This window comes from Sphaerulina musiva (assembly GCF_000320565.1).
Source record: "Sphaerulina musiva SO2202 unplaced genomic scaffold SEPMUscaffold_1, whole genome shotgun sequence".
Taxonomy (NCBI): Eukaryota; Fungi; Ascomycota; class Dothideomycetes; order Mycosphaerellales; family Mycosphaerellaceae; genus Sphaerulina; species Sphaerulina musiva.
This window is the reverse complement of record NW_016017383.1, coordinates 3,910,050-3,928,031: the sequence shown is the minus strand read 5'-3', so window position 1 is coordinate 3,928,031 and position 17,982 is coordinate 3,910,050. Positions and strand designations below refer to the sequence as shown.

The window sequence follows — 17,982 nt, the reverse complement described above, 5'->3', positions numbered from 1 at the left end:
GACTGATTGAGATGGAGTGAAGGGTGGAGTTCTTTACTGAGGGGCAATGCAGCTGGACTTAGTCAGCAGAAGGCTAGTCTCGCGCAACAGACGCGACTAAGGTATCCTCGTCATAAACCTCAACAGAGTGCCACACATTCTTCCTGAGATCAACAACAGCATTGAACATACAGCTACCTCCTACAACATCCGCACGATCTATGCAGCATTCTGCTAGCAAGATCAGCATCAATACATCGGATGGCTTGCTCCGCACCTACAACATGAGACGTTGTATACGAAATTTGCAACTTTGGACCACGAACCAGAATTTTGAACATGGGTGACACCTTGGCGCTACTCGAGGCAGTATATTGCCCACCTCTCGACCCTGCACTGTTATCCGCCATCTTGTCCGACTACGATTTGGAGAACGAAGATCAGTTGCGAGAAGCAAGAGGGGCCCTGGACCAGTTGAAAGAGTCGGCAGAATTGGAAGAACATGCCGGATTTGATGCTTCTGGAACCGGTGGACGCGACAACGAGGTCCGACATGGCAGCAGCAGCAGACCAGAATCCTGTCCAGAAGAGACCAACACGACAGTATCCAGGGAAACAGACCTGACGAATTTATCAGCGGAATGGCAGTCTTTGAATTTGAACAGCACCTCTGCTGAGGTTCCGTCTGGGAACGGCGACATCGCTGAAGAGCTGGAGAATCTCAATGAGGATGCAAAGATCGCGCTCCTGGAACAGATCATGGGTCAACAACTCAGCCGATATACCGTGCAACATACTCTGCGCAAGTGCAAGGGCAATTGGCACAAGGCTATGGATGAGCTCCTAAGCCAGGTCTATATGCACGAGGCGGAGAATAGCGATGGCGACGGAAAGTTGGCGGTGAAGAGCATAGACGCATTTTCGGAAGAGAACACTAGTCGAAGGGGGCGCAAAGGCAAAGGAAAGAAAAAGGGCGCAAAGCTGAATGACAGTGGGCGGTCGAGCTCGCTTCCTACTAGTCCTGTCGAGTCTGAGCCTACAGTGGCCAACGCCTGGCAAGGAGCGGGTCGCGATATCGAATTTATCGCCAGCCGCACTGGGGAGCCATCCAAGACTGTCGCGACTATATACTACAATAGTGGCGCGTCTCGTGCGAAGACGATTGGCAGTATCCTGAAGAATCACATTTCCGAGGGCACAATCGCCTTGGCCGAAGACCCCATTAAGGCTGTGACAGCACATGATCTTGGCCAGGATTTCCCATCCATAGACTCGCAGTATGTGGCAAGCTTGATCAATTTGACCTACCCTTCCACGGCGGCCGCGCGCGAACTAGCGGAGGCCTTGACGACTCGCCCGAGTATCGAAGGTGGGATTGAGATTATACCCACTTATGTTCGACCCAACATAGAAGAGGCGGACGCGTTCAGTCCGGTGGCTGGCAGAAACAAACCGGCCTCCGGTCACGCCTACAGCTCAAACGTTTCGGATGCTAGAGAGCGTGCGTCGAACTATGCAGCCGCTAGAAGTGCTGCACTAGCTCAGGCATACGCTGCTCATCGCAAAGCCAAGTCCGATCGACTCATGGGCGGGGTGGCAGGATACTATGGCCAAGTGAGTCGCGACTATTACGCTTTGTCTTCTGCAGCCTCAGCCGCAGCGGCGGATGAAATGGCCGCATCTCAGTCCAGTGCCAGCGAGGTCGACCTTCACGGCATCGATGTCCTTAACGCGGTCAGGATTGCACGAGAAAGAGTTGAGCAATGGTGGGAGGGATTGGGAGAGAACCGCGCGAATGGCCGTATCGGGGCGAATCAGAGACAGGCGGGATATAAGATCGTGGTAGGTCTTGGTCGGCATAGCGAAGGCGGACGCAGTAAGCTTGGTCCTGCAGTGAGGAAGATGTTGACGGAGCAAGGATGGAAGAATGAGCTCAACGGAGCCGTGATCACTGTGCAAGGACGGGCAAGAAAATAACATGGTCTGCTCTTCGCATGCACGCACACACGCAGTGTGACTTGACTGATAGGAGGTATGTGTTCCTAAGTGTGTCCACATGAGGTCAGCGCATCGTGATGTCAGGCTGTGCCGATCCGACTGCCATGCACTGTGGTCCTGTCTTTACCCGGGTCGGTCCCGCGGAGTCGCCCATGATTGACAACCTCTCGCTGGATCGGTCCACGTGCTGCTGATCCAGAATACATTGACGGGAGTACTGCTACACTACGGGGGCGGTCGCCGAGTCCCCAGCGCCTCTCTCCGTCTCTTCGCACGCGCCGTGCCGCGCACTACCGTCCACGTTGTGAAGTGCCTCGGCGCTGTTCCTCATCCGCTCTTCGTTGAGCGCCTGGTCCACATCCATCAAGTCTGGTCCCCAGTCTCCGTAATGCGGTGAGGCATCATCGTCTGCCGCAGATTCTCACGCACGGCCCTCCGCACGCGAGCGGCTGCTCCGAATGCAGATGTGGTGTGAGGTGAGTTTGTCCCGTTGCGCACCCGTTGATGGTGAGGGCGTGGTGATGCCGTCCATGTGGCTTGACGGGTGTTAAATGAGCACGGCACGGCTTGCTCATGTGTAGTTCTCCGTGATCCAATCACGGCGCTCGTCCGTCCATCTGGATGAGTAGGCCCGATTGAAGTGATACGCTAGAAGCGCGCTAGAAGATTGATTCCCCATGGGCGGCGACTGCAGGCCGCTGGAGGAGAGAGAGGGGAAGATCTGCAAAGCAGCCACAATTCCAACTTCGACTCGTGTTGGAACCCATCCCATCCCCCATCTACCATGTACTCTACCACTCTACCACGCCACCAGCCAACTCTTGGCAGCACGTTGTGCGCCGCTGGAAAAACCATTCTCGATCATCAGCATCATCACGTGTCAATGGCAACCGGGGATCCTCGAAATAATCATGGAGGAGCATCAAGTTGACATGGCTCTCGCTGCCTCTGGTTGTTCCATCTCGAACACTTCCACTGTGGATCCTGCAATCTCATTGCCAGGTAATTGCGCACTACAGACAGGTCATAGAGATTGTTGACATCTGGAGCCCGTCGGATACTCGTCGAAGGAGAGAGAGAGAGAGAGATGTTGCCGCACACACTCACTTACGGGCCGATTATTGCAGTCTATGCATCCTTCAGTGGCTCTCAAGTCTCGACTGCGTCCCGCGAATCTGTACATGCAGTGCCTGTGTGTGTAGTCTGCCCAGCCTGAGCTTGTGTGCAGTAGCGGCAACCTTGTCCCCAACTCCCCCATAGTGTGCACTCCAGACTGCCATCACTAGGCCCAGAACTAGTTCTATAGTACGGCGCGAACTTGGGGATACCGAACCAAGGCAAGTGTCACTGAAGTGCTGGAGATATATAATATCTCCAACTACGCTCCCAGGGTAGCGCTCTCATCACCGTCTCTCATCCCTACCTGACAGTAGCAGCAGCAGCAGCATCAGCACCTCGGGTCTGTGGCAACGTACACTCACTACTCGCCGGTGACACTGCTTCGATCAACAACAAGCGCCTCCAACACGCAACAATGGCTGGCGGTGGTGTGCCGACGGGAGCCCCAACGATTGCTGGTGGCCCCCTCTCTGGTAAACAGCTCATCTATCCATTGTCTCTGGTCATCTCCCTGTTCTTCCTGTGGGGTTTCTCGGTGAGTACAAGCCAGAAGAAAAAAAACAACGTATGCCTCTCATTTGGGACATACCTTGTACTGACCTGGCGTAGTATGGTCTTCTCGATGTCCTCAACAAGCATTTCCAGACCGTCTTGAACATCACTCGGCTCGAGTCCACTGGTCTGCAAGTCATGTACTTTGGTGGTGGTTACCTCTGCTTCTCACCCATTGCCGCCGAGGTCATGAAGCGCAAAGGCTACAAAACCACTATCCTCATGGGCTTGGGCCTGTACAGCTTGGGCGCCATCATGTTCTGGCCTACTGCCCACTATGCCTCGCCTGACAACACTATTGCTGCCTTTGGAGGCTTCTTGGCCTGCACTTTGGTCATCGCCTGCGGTCTTGCCACTCTGGAGACTGCTGCCAACTCGTACGCAGTGGTTATTGGTCACCCAGCCTCCGCATCTGTAAGCACCGTGTATTGTACAATTGTCGTTGCCGCCTCGCAGCCGCTGACTTTCTCCAATAGGCTCGTCTTCAATTCTGTCAATCTTGGAACGGCATCGCGTCATTCATTGGTCCCCTCATCGCATCCAAGGCTTTCTTCTCCGGAGACAATATCAACTCTCTCACCAACGTGCAGTTCGTCTACCTCGCAGTCTCGTGCGCTGGTGTTGCCGTTGCGGTGCTCTTCTTCTTCAGCAAGCTCCCCGAAGTTCCCGAGGCTGCTCTCCGCTCTGCCAGCATCGTTGCCACTGACTCGGAACTGGGATTCAACGATGGCCTCGTCGCCCAGAAACCACTGTACAAGGAATACAACATGATGTTCGGCTTTGTGGCTCAATTCTGCTATGTCGGTGCGCAGGTCACTTGCGCGACCTTTTTCATCAACTACGCCAACGAGAACGGAGGATATTCCACTTCGGCTGCCTCTCGCATGTTGTCTTATGCACTCATTACCTTCACCGTCGGCCGATTCATCGCCACTGGTTTGGCTGTCATTTTCGAGTCCAATTTCTTGCTGGTCATTTACTCGTGCTGTGCTATCGCTCTCAGCGCATACGTCTCTGCTGGACGTGGATCTGCAGCGGTGGGCGCTTTGATTGCCATCTTCTTCTTCATGGCTCCATGTTATCCGGTAACGAGAAACCTCATCTCTCCCGTGTCTTGCCTTTGCTAATCGTGTACTCCTCCTCTTAGGCCATCTTCACTCTCGGAACAGCCAATCTAGGAAAGAACACACGCCGTGGAGCAGGTATCTTGGTAATGGGCGTGAGTGGCGGAGCAGTGGTAAGTGATCGAGACGAAAAAGCCCATTTTCTTCTTCATAACATGTCAAACTCACATACTTACTCTTCTCTCTCTCCCTCTAGTTCCCCCCAATCCAAGGCGCCATCGCCGATTCTGCCTCCACTCGCATCTCCTACGTAGTACCCCTCGTGGGCTTCGTCGTCGTACTCGGATACTGCGCCAGCCACTGGGTCCGACACGGCATGCACATTTTGCGCCTCAAAGGTGAACCCGTCGTGGCCACTTCGATGGAAGGAGGTGCTGTCGGTGGAGCCGTTCAAACGGTCCACTATGACGAGAAGAGATTGTCGGTGGTGGAAGTCGAAACTGCTGCTAGACGGTCGTCGATTGGAAATGTTGATGGAACTACGGGTGGGATTCGTCATTGATTTTGTGTTTTGTTTTTTGTTTTTTTGAGAGAGTGGTTTTTTTTTGGCGCTGCATAGCGTAGTATGGGGAGTAAGAGATTCGATGCATTTACATGGAATGGCATGGCATGGCATGGCATGGCATGATGAAGAAGATGATGATGATACGATCCTAGCATAACTACCTGCACTGCATATGAGAGAAGAGATACCACACTGTTTATTCGATCTATAGAAGGTACACGGAAATATGCCGCTCACACATAAATCCATCCAGGCCATAATTCTGCATACATAAGGTACCACGATCTTTTATGGAGATGAAAAGAAAAAAAAAGACCAGCACATATGTATTACACTTCTAACCATCAACGGCTTTGTTGTTGAAATGTAAAGAGTGACTGACTATTTTTATAATTAGGAAGACTACATATGTTACATGACTTCTTTCATTGCTGTCCATTAATGCTCAATGAGCAAGCAAAATCGCATTCGCTGCTTTGACGTGCCAACTCAAAAGGCCCCAGCATATCCTCCTATTCGTGATCTCGAGAGAGTTGTCGTTTCCTTCTTCTTCGCCAGCAAAGGAGAATGAATGATGGGTTTGGCATCAGTCCTGTAATGCCCCCCACCCAAATCCAAAATAATGATTGACCACTTGTTCAGTCTGGTAAAAGTTGCCATATACCAATAATGTAACGCCGTATAATGTTACACTTTACACTTTACACCCCCTCTTCCATTTGGCCGAAAACTCCAATTATGCTCCTTCCCAATTATGTATTGTGACATGCAGCCTTGGACCCCACTATTATGTGCTCACTAACGGCCAGTTGACCACCTCACTGGGAGGTCTCGAGTAGTAGTTGGACGAACTCGCAGAGTCGTTCGCTTGGTGGTGATGATAGTGGTCGGAGACTCGCATTTGTGGGACCGCTGGTACGAATGTGCGAGGTCTGGCAATATCATCCTCATGTCCCACAGACATGGATCGCCGGTGCTTCGTTGCTGCTGCTGCTGGGATCAAGTCAGAATAAGACTTCGGCTATACACCAGACATTGCAAGGTGCTGGGGGCGGTGGAGAAAGAAGCTCACCCGGTCTGGGGTTCAAAGGCGCAATGTGATCGACTTCCTCACGCGGATGATGATAGAAAGCATAACCCTGCTGGTGTTTTCTTCCATCGTCTCCAAACATGGCAGCTGCAGAACCAGGCGGCGGCGGCGGCAGCGCTTCGTACTCCCAATCCGGCGGTATGGGCATGGATTCCTTGAGCCAGTTGTCGATGTCGACGTCTTGCAGTCGATAGCTAGCACGGGCGATCTTGTGGTGTCTGGCTGCGGTATTCCGTTCCTTGCTCTTCCCCGCTCGTACAGCAGTCTCTCCTGTAGATGAAGGCTCTGGCTGCTTCGCGGCCGTGTCCCGCAGGCTGGAAGTTGACGAGCGGTATCGTAAAGTCATGATGTTCTGTCTCCGGTGTTCCAGAGCGACGGCCCTTCGGCTCCTAGGCCTTGACGAGGGCTCGCCAGGAGCTACAACGGTCGGGGGAGTCGCCATCGCAGGTTCGGGCTTCGTGAGTGGTAAAAAGAGGAAACCTGAGAGACATGCCGGGCGTGCGTGCGTGCGTACAGAATCATAAGTACTTCTCCTGATACTTCAGCTTCTGTTTGTTCAGGGTTGGGTAGGAATCGGTGTCTGGCATGTGAGACGGGTGGGGTGCCATGCACGCAATAGACGAGCATTCTCTCGCATGTGATTCGCTGCATTGTCCATTATATGATAATAATAATGCATCGCATATTATCATTGGGTCGATTGGCTTCTCGCCAAACGCCGATCTCAAAGGCGATCAGAGGCGATCATAAGGGTCCCGCCGGTACCTGTGTCCTGCGAGCGCTGAGTCAGCCAACGGTGCCGTCGGGAGTGATCAGCAGGAAACTCATGGTACGGATAAATACTCGGCCCGTGCCCTGAAAAAGCTCAAAGTTCAAAAGTTCGAAAAATGGGCATTTTTCGTCCAACACAGCCCACACCTCCATAGCATGTCGAACAAGATGGGTGGAATCAAGCGTAAAGAAGCGCCTTCGGCAGCGGCACAGCGTGAAAAGAAGCAGAAAACCAGCAGCTCCAAAGCGACCAAGTACGACAAGCCGGCCAAACGATCGCATCTCGAAGAAGCCGCCGCGCACGATGGCGACGACGACGGGGAGGGCGAGGAGATGGATGTAGACACCAGCGGAATGAACACGGAGCGTGGGAACATGGTCAAGGCTAAGCCCATGAGCAACACGGGTGCCAAGTTCAAGCTGGATGGATCATCAGCGGAAGCACATCAAAAGCAGCGCCAACTTGCCAAAGAGCGCAAGGCCGCAAAGCCCCATGCGGACGTCGTACATCGATCGAAGCAGCTGTGGGAGAAGCTGCGCAGGAAGTCACATGTCCCCAAAGAGGAACGCAACGAGCTGCTGGACGAGCTCTTCTCCATCATCGACGGCCGTGTGCGAGATTTCGTCTTCAAGCACGATTCTGTGAGGGTGATACAGTGCGCCATCAAGTACGCGCGACCCGCTCAACTGAAGGGCATCGTAAAGGAGCTGCAAGAAGACGTGAAAGACCTGGTCGAGTCGCGATATGGGAAGTTCTTGGTTGCGAAAATGGTTGTGCAGGGCGATCGCGAGGACAAGGACCTCATCATACCACAATTCTATGGCAATATCAAGAGACTCATTAACCATCCGGAGGCATCGTGGATTGTCGATGATATATACCGCCAAGTCGCGACACCCCAGCAAAAGGCCATGATGCTGCGCGAGTGGTATGGAGCAGAATACGCCATCGAAGGCAAGCAATTCACCAGCAAACCATTACCCTCCAACGTGACCGGCGACCTGGCGAAGATCTTAGAAGAAAGTCCCGAGAAGCGCAAACCATTCCTTGGCTATCTCAAACAGCTCATCAACAACCTGATTCAGAAGAAGATGACTGGCTTCACGATGCTTCACGATGCTATGCTGCAGTACTTCCTCGCACTGCCTGCAGGCTCAGAAGATAGCAACGAATTCCTTGAGATCTTACGAAACGACATTGATTCAGAAGAGAATGATGGCGGTGGAGACCTGTACCGGAACTTGGCTTTCACCAAATCTGGCTCCAGACTCGTATGTCTGGCTATCGCACATGGTTCGGCAAAAGCACGAAAACAGATACTGAAGTGCTTCAAAGACCATATCGAGACCATGGCATTCGACCAGTACGCACGAATGGTCCTCGTCGCCGGTCTGGATGTGACGGACGATACCAAGTTGACATCGCAGACCATCCTGACTGAACTTCTGGGACTGAAGAATGATGATACCAAGTCGAAGCATGATCGACTGGAGTCCATGCTCGTGAGCTTGAATGCCAGGCTGCCGATCCTGTATCCTTTGGCTGGTGCGGCAAGATGGTTATGCCAAGCGGGAGAGAAAGAGGCTATTGACGAGATTCACGCCATTCGCGCAACCACGTCCAAGAAGGCACCCCATCAACGACGTGAAGAACTACTCAAAACGGTATCCGAGCCTTTACTGGAACTCGTCAGAGAACGCGCAGCAACTCTCATTACCTCCTCATTTGGCACACAAGCCATTGCCGAGATTTTGCTCTCCTGCAATGCCTCTGATCGATCTGCAGCAGCAGCAGTCGTCGCTGCCTTGGCTGATGGCAACCCTCTGGAAGGCAAGCACATTGCCAAAGACGCGGCAGTAGGTCGTATGCTCAAGTCTCTGGTGACCGGTGGTGCTTATGATCCTGTGACGAAGTCTGTGACGCTCTCCGAGCCACGACTTGGATTTGGAGCGACACTGTACTCTGTCATTAAGGACAACATCGTCAATTGGGCAGTTAGCGACTCTTCATTTGTAGTTGTGGCGTTACTCGAGTCCGAGGACGTGGATGCATCCACGAAGAAGAGTGTGAAGAAGGCGCTGGACAAGGGCAAAAAGGAGATCAAGAAAGCGGCCGAGGGTGGAAATGGCAAAGCAGAGGTGAATGGCGGAGAGTCAAACAACAAGAAGAGAAGAAAAGTGGAAAGTACAGGCAATGCTGGTGCGAGACTGCTGTTGGAGAAGCTGTAGGAAGGTAGGTAGTAGTGCATCGTGACACATCCACCGTGTGCGAGATGTTGGACCTGGAGCCGGCAACATCCAGCCTGGTGTTGTCTATGAATACCTACCAATGAAATACAAAAAAGATCGTTAGGAGGTAGTTCCGTCCAGAGGAAAAGAACTGGTACATGTACTCGCCACGTCGCCATCTCACCAGACCAAAAAGATCCCAGACGATGATCATTGTGGAGTCGGCACCAGCGGCAGCTATGTATAATGGATGTCACTCTTGTACCTCCTACAAACCGTAGCCGTCCGCCTCCGCAGAGTTTTAAGACAGATCGATCTATCTGCCCTCTTTTCACCATCATCCTTTCTTCTTCCAATCCTTCTACCTTTTTCTCCTTGTGGTGTGGCAACCAACCACCCTGTCCTGTCCGCCTCAGCCACCTCCTAAGCCCTCCTCAGCTGAGCACAGGCTTGTACAAGCTCAGCACAGCTACCCACCAACCCGGGTCTCAAATCGGATCTGGCTCGATGAAACTACCAGCATAAGGTAAGGTAAGGTAAAAAAAGTTTACTAAAAGGTACAAGCCTACAACAGTACATACAGGCAGGCTAACAGGTACATGTAAGGTACATGTAAAGTAGTAAGCAATCCTGCCTACCTATCCATTTTCGGTGAATGCACGTCAGAAGTGAATTTGCTGCTTGCACGCCGGGGCAGGCAGGTACGGAAAATATTGGATTTTTTGGGGGGAGAAAAAGAGGAAACGTTTTGGATGGATTTCAGTGTGTAGGTAGGTACATTACCATTTCATTATACTGCTTGTCTACCTATCTACCTACCTACTTAGCCGATATGTTATTATTCCGCTTGGAAGGTCGCCGTCGCACTCTGTTATTGTTATTGCTGTTGTAGTAGTATTGTGTACAGAGGGAGGGAGGTAGAAGGAGGGCTGTGTCTAATAGACCAGCTGGCCCTTTGGTATGATTTTTCAGCTCTGCTTACACCGGCATGAGGTAGAAGTATATTCTCTTCTCGAGACGGGCCACGGTACATCTTTTTTAGATTTTTTTCTTTTCTTTTCGGCAATCTCCAGCTAAGCTCAGGCGGAGTATATTCAGCCCCATCCATGGGAAGGGGGGAGGGAGGGACACTTTGGCTTCAGCGCGGCAGTTTGCCCTGCAGGAAAAGAAAAAAAGTATGAATACCTCGGTAGGAAAGGTAGGTAGGTATAAGGTAGTAATACTGTCGCAAGCTGTAGGAGGTAATAGTACCTACCTACCTACCTATTCATGTCAGCCGCTTTTGGGCTTATTGCTCCAAATGAGAAGCTGGCTATTCCTCGAGCTATATGCAGCTGGTAGTAAGCTGGTAGTAAGCTGTACACTGTAAATAGTAGGATGTCTTCTGCTGGTATGTTTTATGTGTTAACACGGTGTCCTTTGGATGAATCAATGCCCTCTTGTCGTCGCCGCGTCGCTTGGGTATGCCACATGTGTTGTACAACAACAAACAAAATCTCCGGTGGGAAATCATGTTCTTGGCGGACAACTTTCAATTTTTCTTTTCCTGCCTGCTTCTGGACTTCTGGACCGAGATTGGCAGTAAAGTGTCAGGCATGGCAACCAACATCGCATGATAGCAATATAATATTGCCATTTTTTTTTCCAGGAGGAGAGCAAGTCCAAGAACAGATGCGAGAAAAACAAGGAGGAATATGATGAGCAGCAGGTTGAAGGGAGAGAGGGAGGCATGGAGGGAGGAAAGGATAGAAGGGAAAAACGACGATGCCACAGAAGATACTTCCACTCCCATTGCAGACAGAATCGATAGAGATCTTCCTTCACCAAACCATCATCCCCTGTCGAGTTTCGACTCGTGTTCTGCGGACCTGCGCCCCCTCTCCCCCCTCCCCTGGGGTAAAACCAGTTATAAGCTCCACGTAGCGCGCTCCAGCCCTTGTTGCAAAAGGGACCTCAGCTCACAAATATAGTAGACATAGCCGCACGCATCCGGCGGCGACATGATCCTGCAGTCTGCATGCTGCATCCATCCACAAGGGCGTTGACGTGACATTCACGATGATTGATTCCCAGCCCTTCCCAGGTCAACGGAAGGGTACTCTGACCGTACTCTCTCAGCGTACGGTATACTGTATTCGCGCGGAACATGGAACACGCTGGGGGAGGAGTCCGGGCCCCTCCCCCCCCTAGCCCCTAGCCCCTAGCTTTGTAAGTGGTTACGAGGAGTTGGCAGAACAATCTTGGAAAGAGAAACTGGAAACACAGATTGGATTGTTCTTTTGTTTTCTTTCTTCTGTTTTTTTCTTACTTCTCCTTCTCTTCCAGCCCTAGGTCTTCTGGCTAGGTACGAAATCTCGTATACCACTGAATGCGATCCCGTATGCACCCACCTGTCCTCCTCATGTCTACTGGGTAAAACCAGGGATGACTGTGGTCTGGATTGGTCTGCGGGACGATGTACTCTGTTCCAGCATGATGACCTACTGCATCATCCTACACACACACCCACACGAGATCCGCTCTGCAGCGGCTATGCTATGGTCTGGTCCGCATGGTAAGCAGGAACGGTAGAGCGAGTGCAACATCTTCCGCTGGCTGCTGAGCCTGCTGGTCTGGTCTTTTCTCAAGCCTCATTGGCAAAGAAAACAAGCACCGGGACCCCCCCCCCTAGTCCCTGCCACGGGGCTGTGTACAATGTAAGGTATCTCACATCTGTTTCGGGAACAAGAATGGGCTGGACCCGACAACGAAGTTTCGAGCAAGTACTGTAGTAGTACTTTCATCAGTAGTATGCCCTAACAACCTTCTTGCCCTGATGTCACAGTTGCCGCTCGAGATGGTGGTGCTGCTCCGGAATCAGGTAGATGCTGATGTATTCATTTACTGTAGGGCATGGCAAAAACGGTCCTCGAGACACACACACACATACATACAGAGCACAACAATGAGTTAGTTTCAGCCCCAGAGCCCCGGGCGGACAGGCATTTTCCACCGCCTCAATGCAGGATAATGATGATGTGAGATGCTTCAACCCACCAGCAAGACGGAAAAAAAAAGAATCGAGACAATCGAGACAGCTCACCGAAGGGGAGATCGCATTTCGGGTCGTGTTTGTCTACAAGCCACGCTGCTCTGCTCCGGTGTGTTATACCAGGATTCATCCAGGTCCCAGGTCTGGCAGAATGGAGAGGAAAAAAATAAAAACTCTCTACACATCTGTCAGACCAGGAAGGATCCTGTCGGCAGGTTATATGAGTTGGTCTGTGCACACGAAGAGTGGAAGTCAGGTAAGTCAGACGGTGACTAAGGGACTGCGACTCGTGAGAGGATGTCCCCGGACTTCCTCTTCTCATCTCACACCGGACGGGACTGGTAGGGCTTACTTTCTTCACGGACTTGTCAAGAGTTGGGAGAGCAAGGCGACACTTGTGTATCGCAAGGAGATTGTCTGTTCGTTTGTTTGGGGAACGCTCTGGGAGAGAAGGTAATTTGCCTGGCATATAATTTGCCACACAGCAGGGTCGTGCTCTCCCAATCACCACCACTCATCGGTCGAAAGAAAGTTGCATGTATGGACCAGTATCCATGGTGTTGGCAACGGAATTTAAGATTTTCGTGTTTGACAGGGACAGACGTTGCATTCATCAATGGAGAGACAAGTGGACAGGAGGGAGTCTACCCTGCCTACCACGAACTTTACCAAAGAAGCATCAGCCAGGTTCGCCATGGAACAAAGTTCCGTCCAAACGAGGGTCGCTATTCTTAGCAATCTCGAGCCCATAGGGAAAAGAAAAGAAGATATAAAATGAAAGGTATCATCCACCTTCTCCTCTCCCACCAGCCAGCCTCACATCCACCAACGCATCCAGCAGATCGACTCACGGTAAAGCCCTCTCAAGAGCATCTACACAAGACTCCTACACATCACCAAACCCCAACAACACCAATAGCAACAATGCAGCTCAACAACGCCCTCCTCATCACCCTCCTGCCCGCCCTGAGCGAGGCAGTTGGTTTCCTCCAGAAATCGGACCCATCGATGGCCTCACTTGCGCAGGTCGACGACCACGCCGGAAACGCCTCTGGAGCCAACAATTGCGGCCTGACGTCTTGGGACGACTATGGCAAATCCACCCCGTCCTCGCAACTCCCTCTCGTTGCGGATTGCCAAAAGATTATTGACCAAGAAGCGGTATTGGATTTTTCAAACCCTATTACCCATGGCAAGAGTGACCCGCAGATTCTCTACGCCCATGGAACCTGTAAGTATTTGATACCTGATCACGAGGGGGGCGGGGAGGGAGAGAGATAATAGCCCCCACAGAATTTAATAATGTATACTGACAAAATTTCTCCCCAAGGCGCCTTCGCGGCCGCTCTCGGTGATGGTGCGCCCAGCGGCTTGACTGCCTATGTTGGCAACGCAGATGTCAAGGACCTGGTCGGCGATTCGATCAAAAACTACTCCCACGACAGGTGGGTCGGTACCCAAGGCGGTTACACGATGTTGGTTGGAACCGATGGTGGTGTGCAGTGTGACAGCAATGGCCCCGGGCATGTGCAGATTCCTGTTGTCTGGTGGGTCCAGAGATCCGACTTGTAGAGCAATTACCTGAGTCATGCGCGCGAAGGATGGTGAAGGTGGAAGATGGTGGGATTGGTGGGAGGGGGGGAGGAGGAGGAGGTGAGAAGAAGGGGGAGGAGGAGGAGGTGAGAAGAAGGGGAAGCATGTAGTGGAGTTTTTTGTCTCTCTCTCTCTAGTTCCAAGTACACAAACAAAATAACAATCGAAGTGGTCATTGTCGTCTTCTCGATCATCTGGATTCGCTATTACTTCATTAGTAACAGACTGGATGTGCCTGTATATCCAGCTTCTTTATGCGCATTAGTCGGTTACTTAAGATTTCATTGGTTGATGTGATGCGGAAAAGGGAATCATGTCCATGGAGGACCGTAGAACGGGAGGAAGATCGGTACATGGTGGACGATGATGATGAAGATGATGATGAAGATGATAATGGACGAAGATGATAAGACGGAGATGATAAGACGGAGGTAGTGGAACAGGATGGAAAAAGATGGATGAAGACGGTGGAAGATGAAGATGGAAGCAACCCGGAAGTGACGAGAAGATGCATGATTTGGATGGGGATTCTCAGTATCTATCTCTCGCTCTCGCTCTCGCTTCCCTCCTCCCTCCCTCTCTCTCCCCTATTTAGACTACTACAAATTAGTCTAAGTACCTAATGAAATACAGATCGAAGCGATCATCATTACCATTGCCATTGCCATTGTGCCAGTGGAAGAGGACCACAGAGCGCTAGCTTCTCCCGTATGCGCTCCTCCTCCTCCTCCACCACCACCATCACTGACCGGAACGTGATTATTCACCTTCCCATCCAAGCCAAAACTTCCTTCAAGTTGGATATCCAGCACACTCTTACCCACCTGGACCCGATAGCTTCCAGTTTGCAACTCCCACCTTTGCGCATCGACATTCCATACCGAGAGATCTCTTCTTCGCAAAGGAAATTGAAATGTTGCAGATTCTCCGGGCGGAATCACCATTTTGTCGAAACCGCGGAGTTGTCTGTCAGTGCCACTGTTGGGAATTCCGATGTAGAGCTGAGCGACTTCTGCTGCTGCAATTTTGCCTGTGTTTTTCACGGAGATGGAAATGGTTGCGATGGTGTCCCAGAGACTTTCGAGACCGCCTTCTGCCGCGACACTTTCTGGTGTCGTGGCGTCCGGAGGTGTCAAGCTCTTGTCTGCAGCACTGTCGAGAGAGATTTGGAGGTTGGAGTATTCGAATGTCGTGTACGTCAAACCGTAGCCAAAAGCATAGCGCGGAGTGATTTTTTGCTGAATGAAGCGGCGGTAGTCGATGAAGATTCCCTCTTCAAAGTCACTCTGGCTGTACTGCGGGTCCTCGTTCGTGGGCAAGGTGGGTTTCAGGACGGATCCATAGTCGGATTCAGCGTGCGCCACTGTATATGGGAGGCGTCCACTCGGAGATTGTCGTCCATAGAGAACCTCGGCCAGGGCTTGGCCAGATGCTTGTCCCGGCACGTGGGCAAACATGGCGGCCGTGACGTTTTCGTGGTCGATCCAACGGTCAACGAGGCGCGTGCCGGCATTGTGGATCACGACAATGGTGTTGCGACATTGGTTCGCGACGTTCGTGACCAAGGTGTCAGAGTACTCGTCGGCGAGGGTGCTTCGGTCTGCGGATTCCGAGGCCCATGCGTTGATGAACACCAGGCAAGGAGCATCAGGGTCTTGTACTGTCGGATTCTGATTGTCCGTGAAATCGGTGTGCAGAGTGGTGTCGTCTGACAGCGACTGGGCCAGAAGAGCATCGTAGGGCGCGATGCTAAACACCGGGTGAATGCCTCCGGAGCCTCCGCCTGTGATCAAGGTGCCGTTGAAGGCCACTTCGGGAAGAGTGGTCCCCGCTGGAATGACAGAGGCCTGGAATTGGAGGTATTGGATGTAGTCGTACACGTCGCCGTTGGTGTAACTCTGTGCGTTTTGCTGAGAGATGGCGTACAAAGGAACACTTGCTGCAGAAGTGTTGAGGCCACCAATTGCATCCCATCCAAAGATGTTCAAAGCCTTTGGTTTGCGGAGGGGCAACGCGTTGTTGGAGTTCTTCACCAGAACATGTCCTTCGACTGCAGCTTGGAAGGCCACTTGTGTCGACTCGGCTGTGCTCACAGTAGTATTCTCATACTGCTCAGCTCCAGGCTCCTTGAAATCGGCGAAACGATACCAAGAAGCCAGGATTCTAGTGGCCATGTCATCGAGTCTCGTCGAGTTCATGGTTCCGTTTTTGACCGCATTGGCAAGAGTGTTATTGGCCCAGTAGAAATCAACGGGCATAACCATGTCCATTCCCGCATTGGCAGATGCGATGCCAGTGTGTTGTGCGTACCAATCACTCAACACAAAGCCGCGGAAACCGAGCTCGGTCTTGAGCAGGCCATTTAAAGTCTTGCTGTTTTGACAGCCATAGGAGCCATTGATGTTCTGGTAGCTGCACATCACACTACCTACACCGGCGTGAACTGCGTCCGCGAAGGGCCACAGATAGAGCTCATGCATGGGCCGGTCATCAATGTTCGAGGAGACAGAAGCATTGTAATTGTAGCCGAGCGGCGCCAGAAAACCTTGCGCCAAAGGATTGCGATTCGTTTCTGCGCGCAATGAGTCAGCGGTCTGTGGACATGAAGAGCATGACGATCAGTGGGTGTGTGTACTGACCTTGCTCATTGCCAATAAAATGTTTGGCGCAAGCCATGACATTCTCTTGCAAGCCTCTCACGTTGGGGTCGACAAGCTGTCCTGCAAGGTATGGATCGTTCGTATAGCCTTCCTGTGCAATGTCAGAAGCACAGAATCTCCGGCGTGTACACAGAAAGCATGATGATGATGATGATGATGATGATGATGATGACCCACCCAATTGCGCCCTCCCAATACCACCCTACCCAACGGACCAACAACGGGGGCCAGTGCCACGTTGACTCCCTTTGCTTTGAACTCGATCCCCATCTGCTTGCCACGTTGATAGGCAAGATCACGGCTCCAGCTCGCACCGATTTGTATTTGTGCTGGGAAACCGGTCGAACTTCCATTATCCGCACCACGAAAACCAGACGGACCATCGTTCAAGCAGATACCTGGAAAGCCAAGGCGCTCGACGGTGCCAGTGAAGCCGGTGCAGCCGTGCGTATGGGATGGACCACTGGGGTTCGTGATGTTGTTCTTCTCCTCATTAGACAATTGGGAAACGAGGGTACGCGCTTTCTGATATGCATCGGTCCAATTTCCATCGCCTTGGCCCTGAGCTGAGTGAGTCACATTTGAGGTCAGGTCCTTTTCTCATCAAAGCAAAAAAATGGTGGAAGCATATAGGTAAGTAGGTAGGTAGAGAGAGAGAGAGAGAGAGAGAGAGAGACATCAATACGTACGCGAAGGGTACACGGGAGGCGATCTGCCATATGCGTAGTACAGCTCGGGGTTGTCTCTTTTCTCTGCAACGGGATTATCCGCCAGCGCCGAGTCGAGTTGTATTCTCGTGGAATTCGCGATACCGGCTAGGAACGTGGCCGCAATCCCGGCGACGTCTGCAGGTACCAATCCCGTCTGGTTGATGATCTTTGCAATCTCTTCTACTGTGGGTACGCCATTGTCGTTGGCTGCGTTCTGTGCATTCACAACTGCTAGACAGCTGAGCGCAGTCAGCGCACTGTGAAACCAGATCATGATGTGGAGTTAGTTATTAGGAGGTAGGTATTAGTTGACGGCCAGTCTGCACTTCGAGCGAGAGCGCGGCGCTATGAGGGTGGCAGACGGCCAAGCATAGCAGGTGTGTGTGTCCCAGTTCCCGTATAACGTTTCAGAAAAGCCGTCCTGTCAGCTGGTGCTAGTGTTGCTTGCGGTCCCCAGACTCCAGAGCGAGACTAGGAGGTACAATCAACTAACTAGACACGGTTGTAGGAGGTAGGATGGATCGGGGGATACCTCCTAATAGTGTGCCTAGACGGCTATATAGTCTAGACCTACGCTGGTCCCTGCAGTGCTGTTTCATACGCCTTGTTGATTGTTGTCAA

The 17,982-nt window shown here is 51.9% G+C and overlaps 6 protein-coding genes across 6 annotated transcripts; 4 read left to right on the top strand and 2 right to left on the bottom strand.

The window, feature by feature from the left end:
* The first annotated feature begins 244 nt into the window (after nt 1-244).
* SEPMUDRAFT_146587 (uncharacterized protein) lies at nt 245-2,002 on the top strand. The gene has a single exon (XM_016903750.1). It carries the CDS (start codon nt 319-321, stop codon nt 1,954-1,956), a length of 1,638 nt encoding a protein of 545 aa, XP_016765731.1. The 5' UTR covers nt 245-318; the 3' UTR covers nt 1,957-2,002.
* A 1,394-nt stretch (nt 2,003-3,396) lies between these two features.
* On the top strand, nt 3,397-5,487 carry SEPMUDRAFT_146586 (MFS general substrate transporter). The gene is made up of 5 exons (XM_016903749.1): nt 3,397-3,631; nt 3,706-4,062; nt 4,125-4,733; nt 4,796-4,885; nt 4,969-5,487. The coding sequence occupies exons 1-5, from the start codon at nt 3,512-3,514 to the stop codon at nt 5,272-5,274; spliced, it is 1,482 nt and encodes a 493-aa protein (XP_016765730.1). The 5' UTR covers nt 3,397-3,511; the 3' UTR covers nt 5,275-5,487.
* Nucleotides 5,488-5,658: 171 nt separating this feature from the next.
* SEPMUDRAFT_160835 (uncharacterized protein) lies at nt 5,659-6,827 on the bottom strand. The gene is made up of 2 exons (XM_016907909.1): nt 6,350-6,827; nt 5,659-6,270 (listed from the first exon to the last, which is right to left on the bottom strand). Exons 1-2 carry the CDS (start codon nt 6,807-6,809, stop codon nt 6,065-6,067), a joined length of 666 nt encoding a protein of 221 aa, XP_016765729.1. The 5' UTR covers nt 6,810-6,827; the 3' UTR covers nt 5,659-6,064.
* A 460-nt stretch (nt 6,828-7,287) lies between these two features.
* On the top strand, nt 7,288-9,487 carry SEPMUDRAFT_146584 (ARM repeat-containing protein). The gene has a single exon (XM_016903748.1). It carries the CDS (start codon nt 7,295-7,297, stop codon nt 9,365-9,367), a length of 2,073 nt encoding a protein of 690 aa, XP_016765728.1. The 5' UTR covers nt 7,288-7,294; the 3' UTR covers nt 9,368-9,487.
* Nucleotides 9,488-13,217: 3,730 nt separating this feature from the next.
* On the top strand, nt 13,218-14,140 carry SEPMUDRAFT_146583 (uncharacterized protein). The gene is made up of 2 exons (XM_016903747.1): nt 13,218-13,629; nt 13,729-14,140. Exons 1-2 carry the CDS (start codon nt 13,323-13,325, stop codon nt 13,968-13,970), a joined length of 549 nt encoding a protein of 182 aa, XP_016765727.1. The 5' UTR covers nt 13,218-13,322; the 3' UTR covers nt 13,971-14,140.
* A 462-nt stretch (nt 14,141-14,602) lies between these two features.
* Nucleotides 14,603-17,635, bottom strand: SEPMUDRAFT_113594 (glycoside hydrolase family 3 protein; the record flags this gene model as incomplete). Its single annotated transcript, XM_016901042.1, has 4 exons — nt 14,603-16,563; nt 16,631-16,742; nt 16,829-17,217; nt 17,341-17,635. The coding sequence occupies 4 exons, from the start codon at nt 17,633-17,635 to the stop codon at nt 14,603-14,605; spliced, it is 2,757 nt and encodes a 918-aa protein (XP_016765726.1).
* Nucleotides 17,636-17,982: the final 347 nt, after the last annotated feature.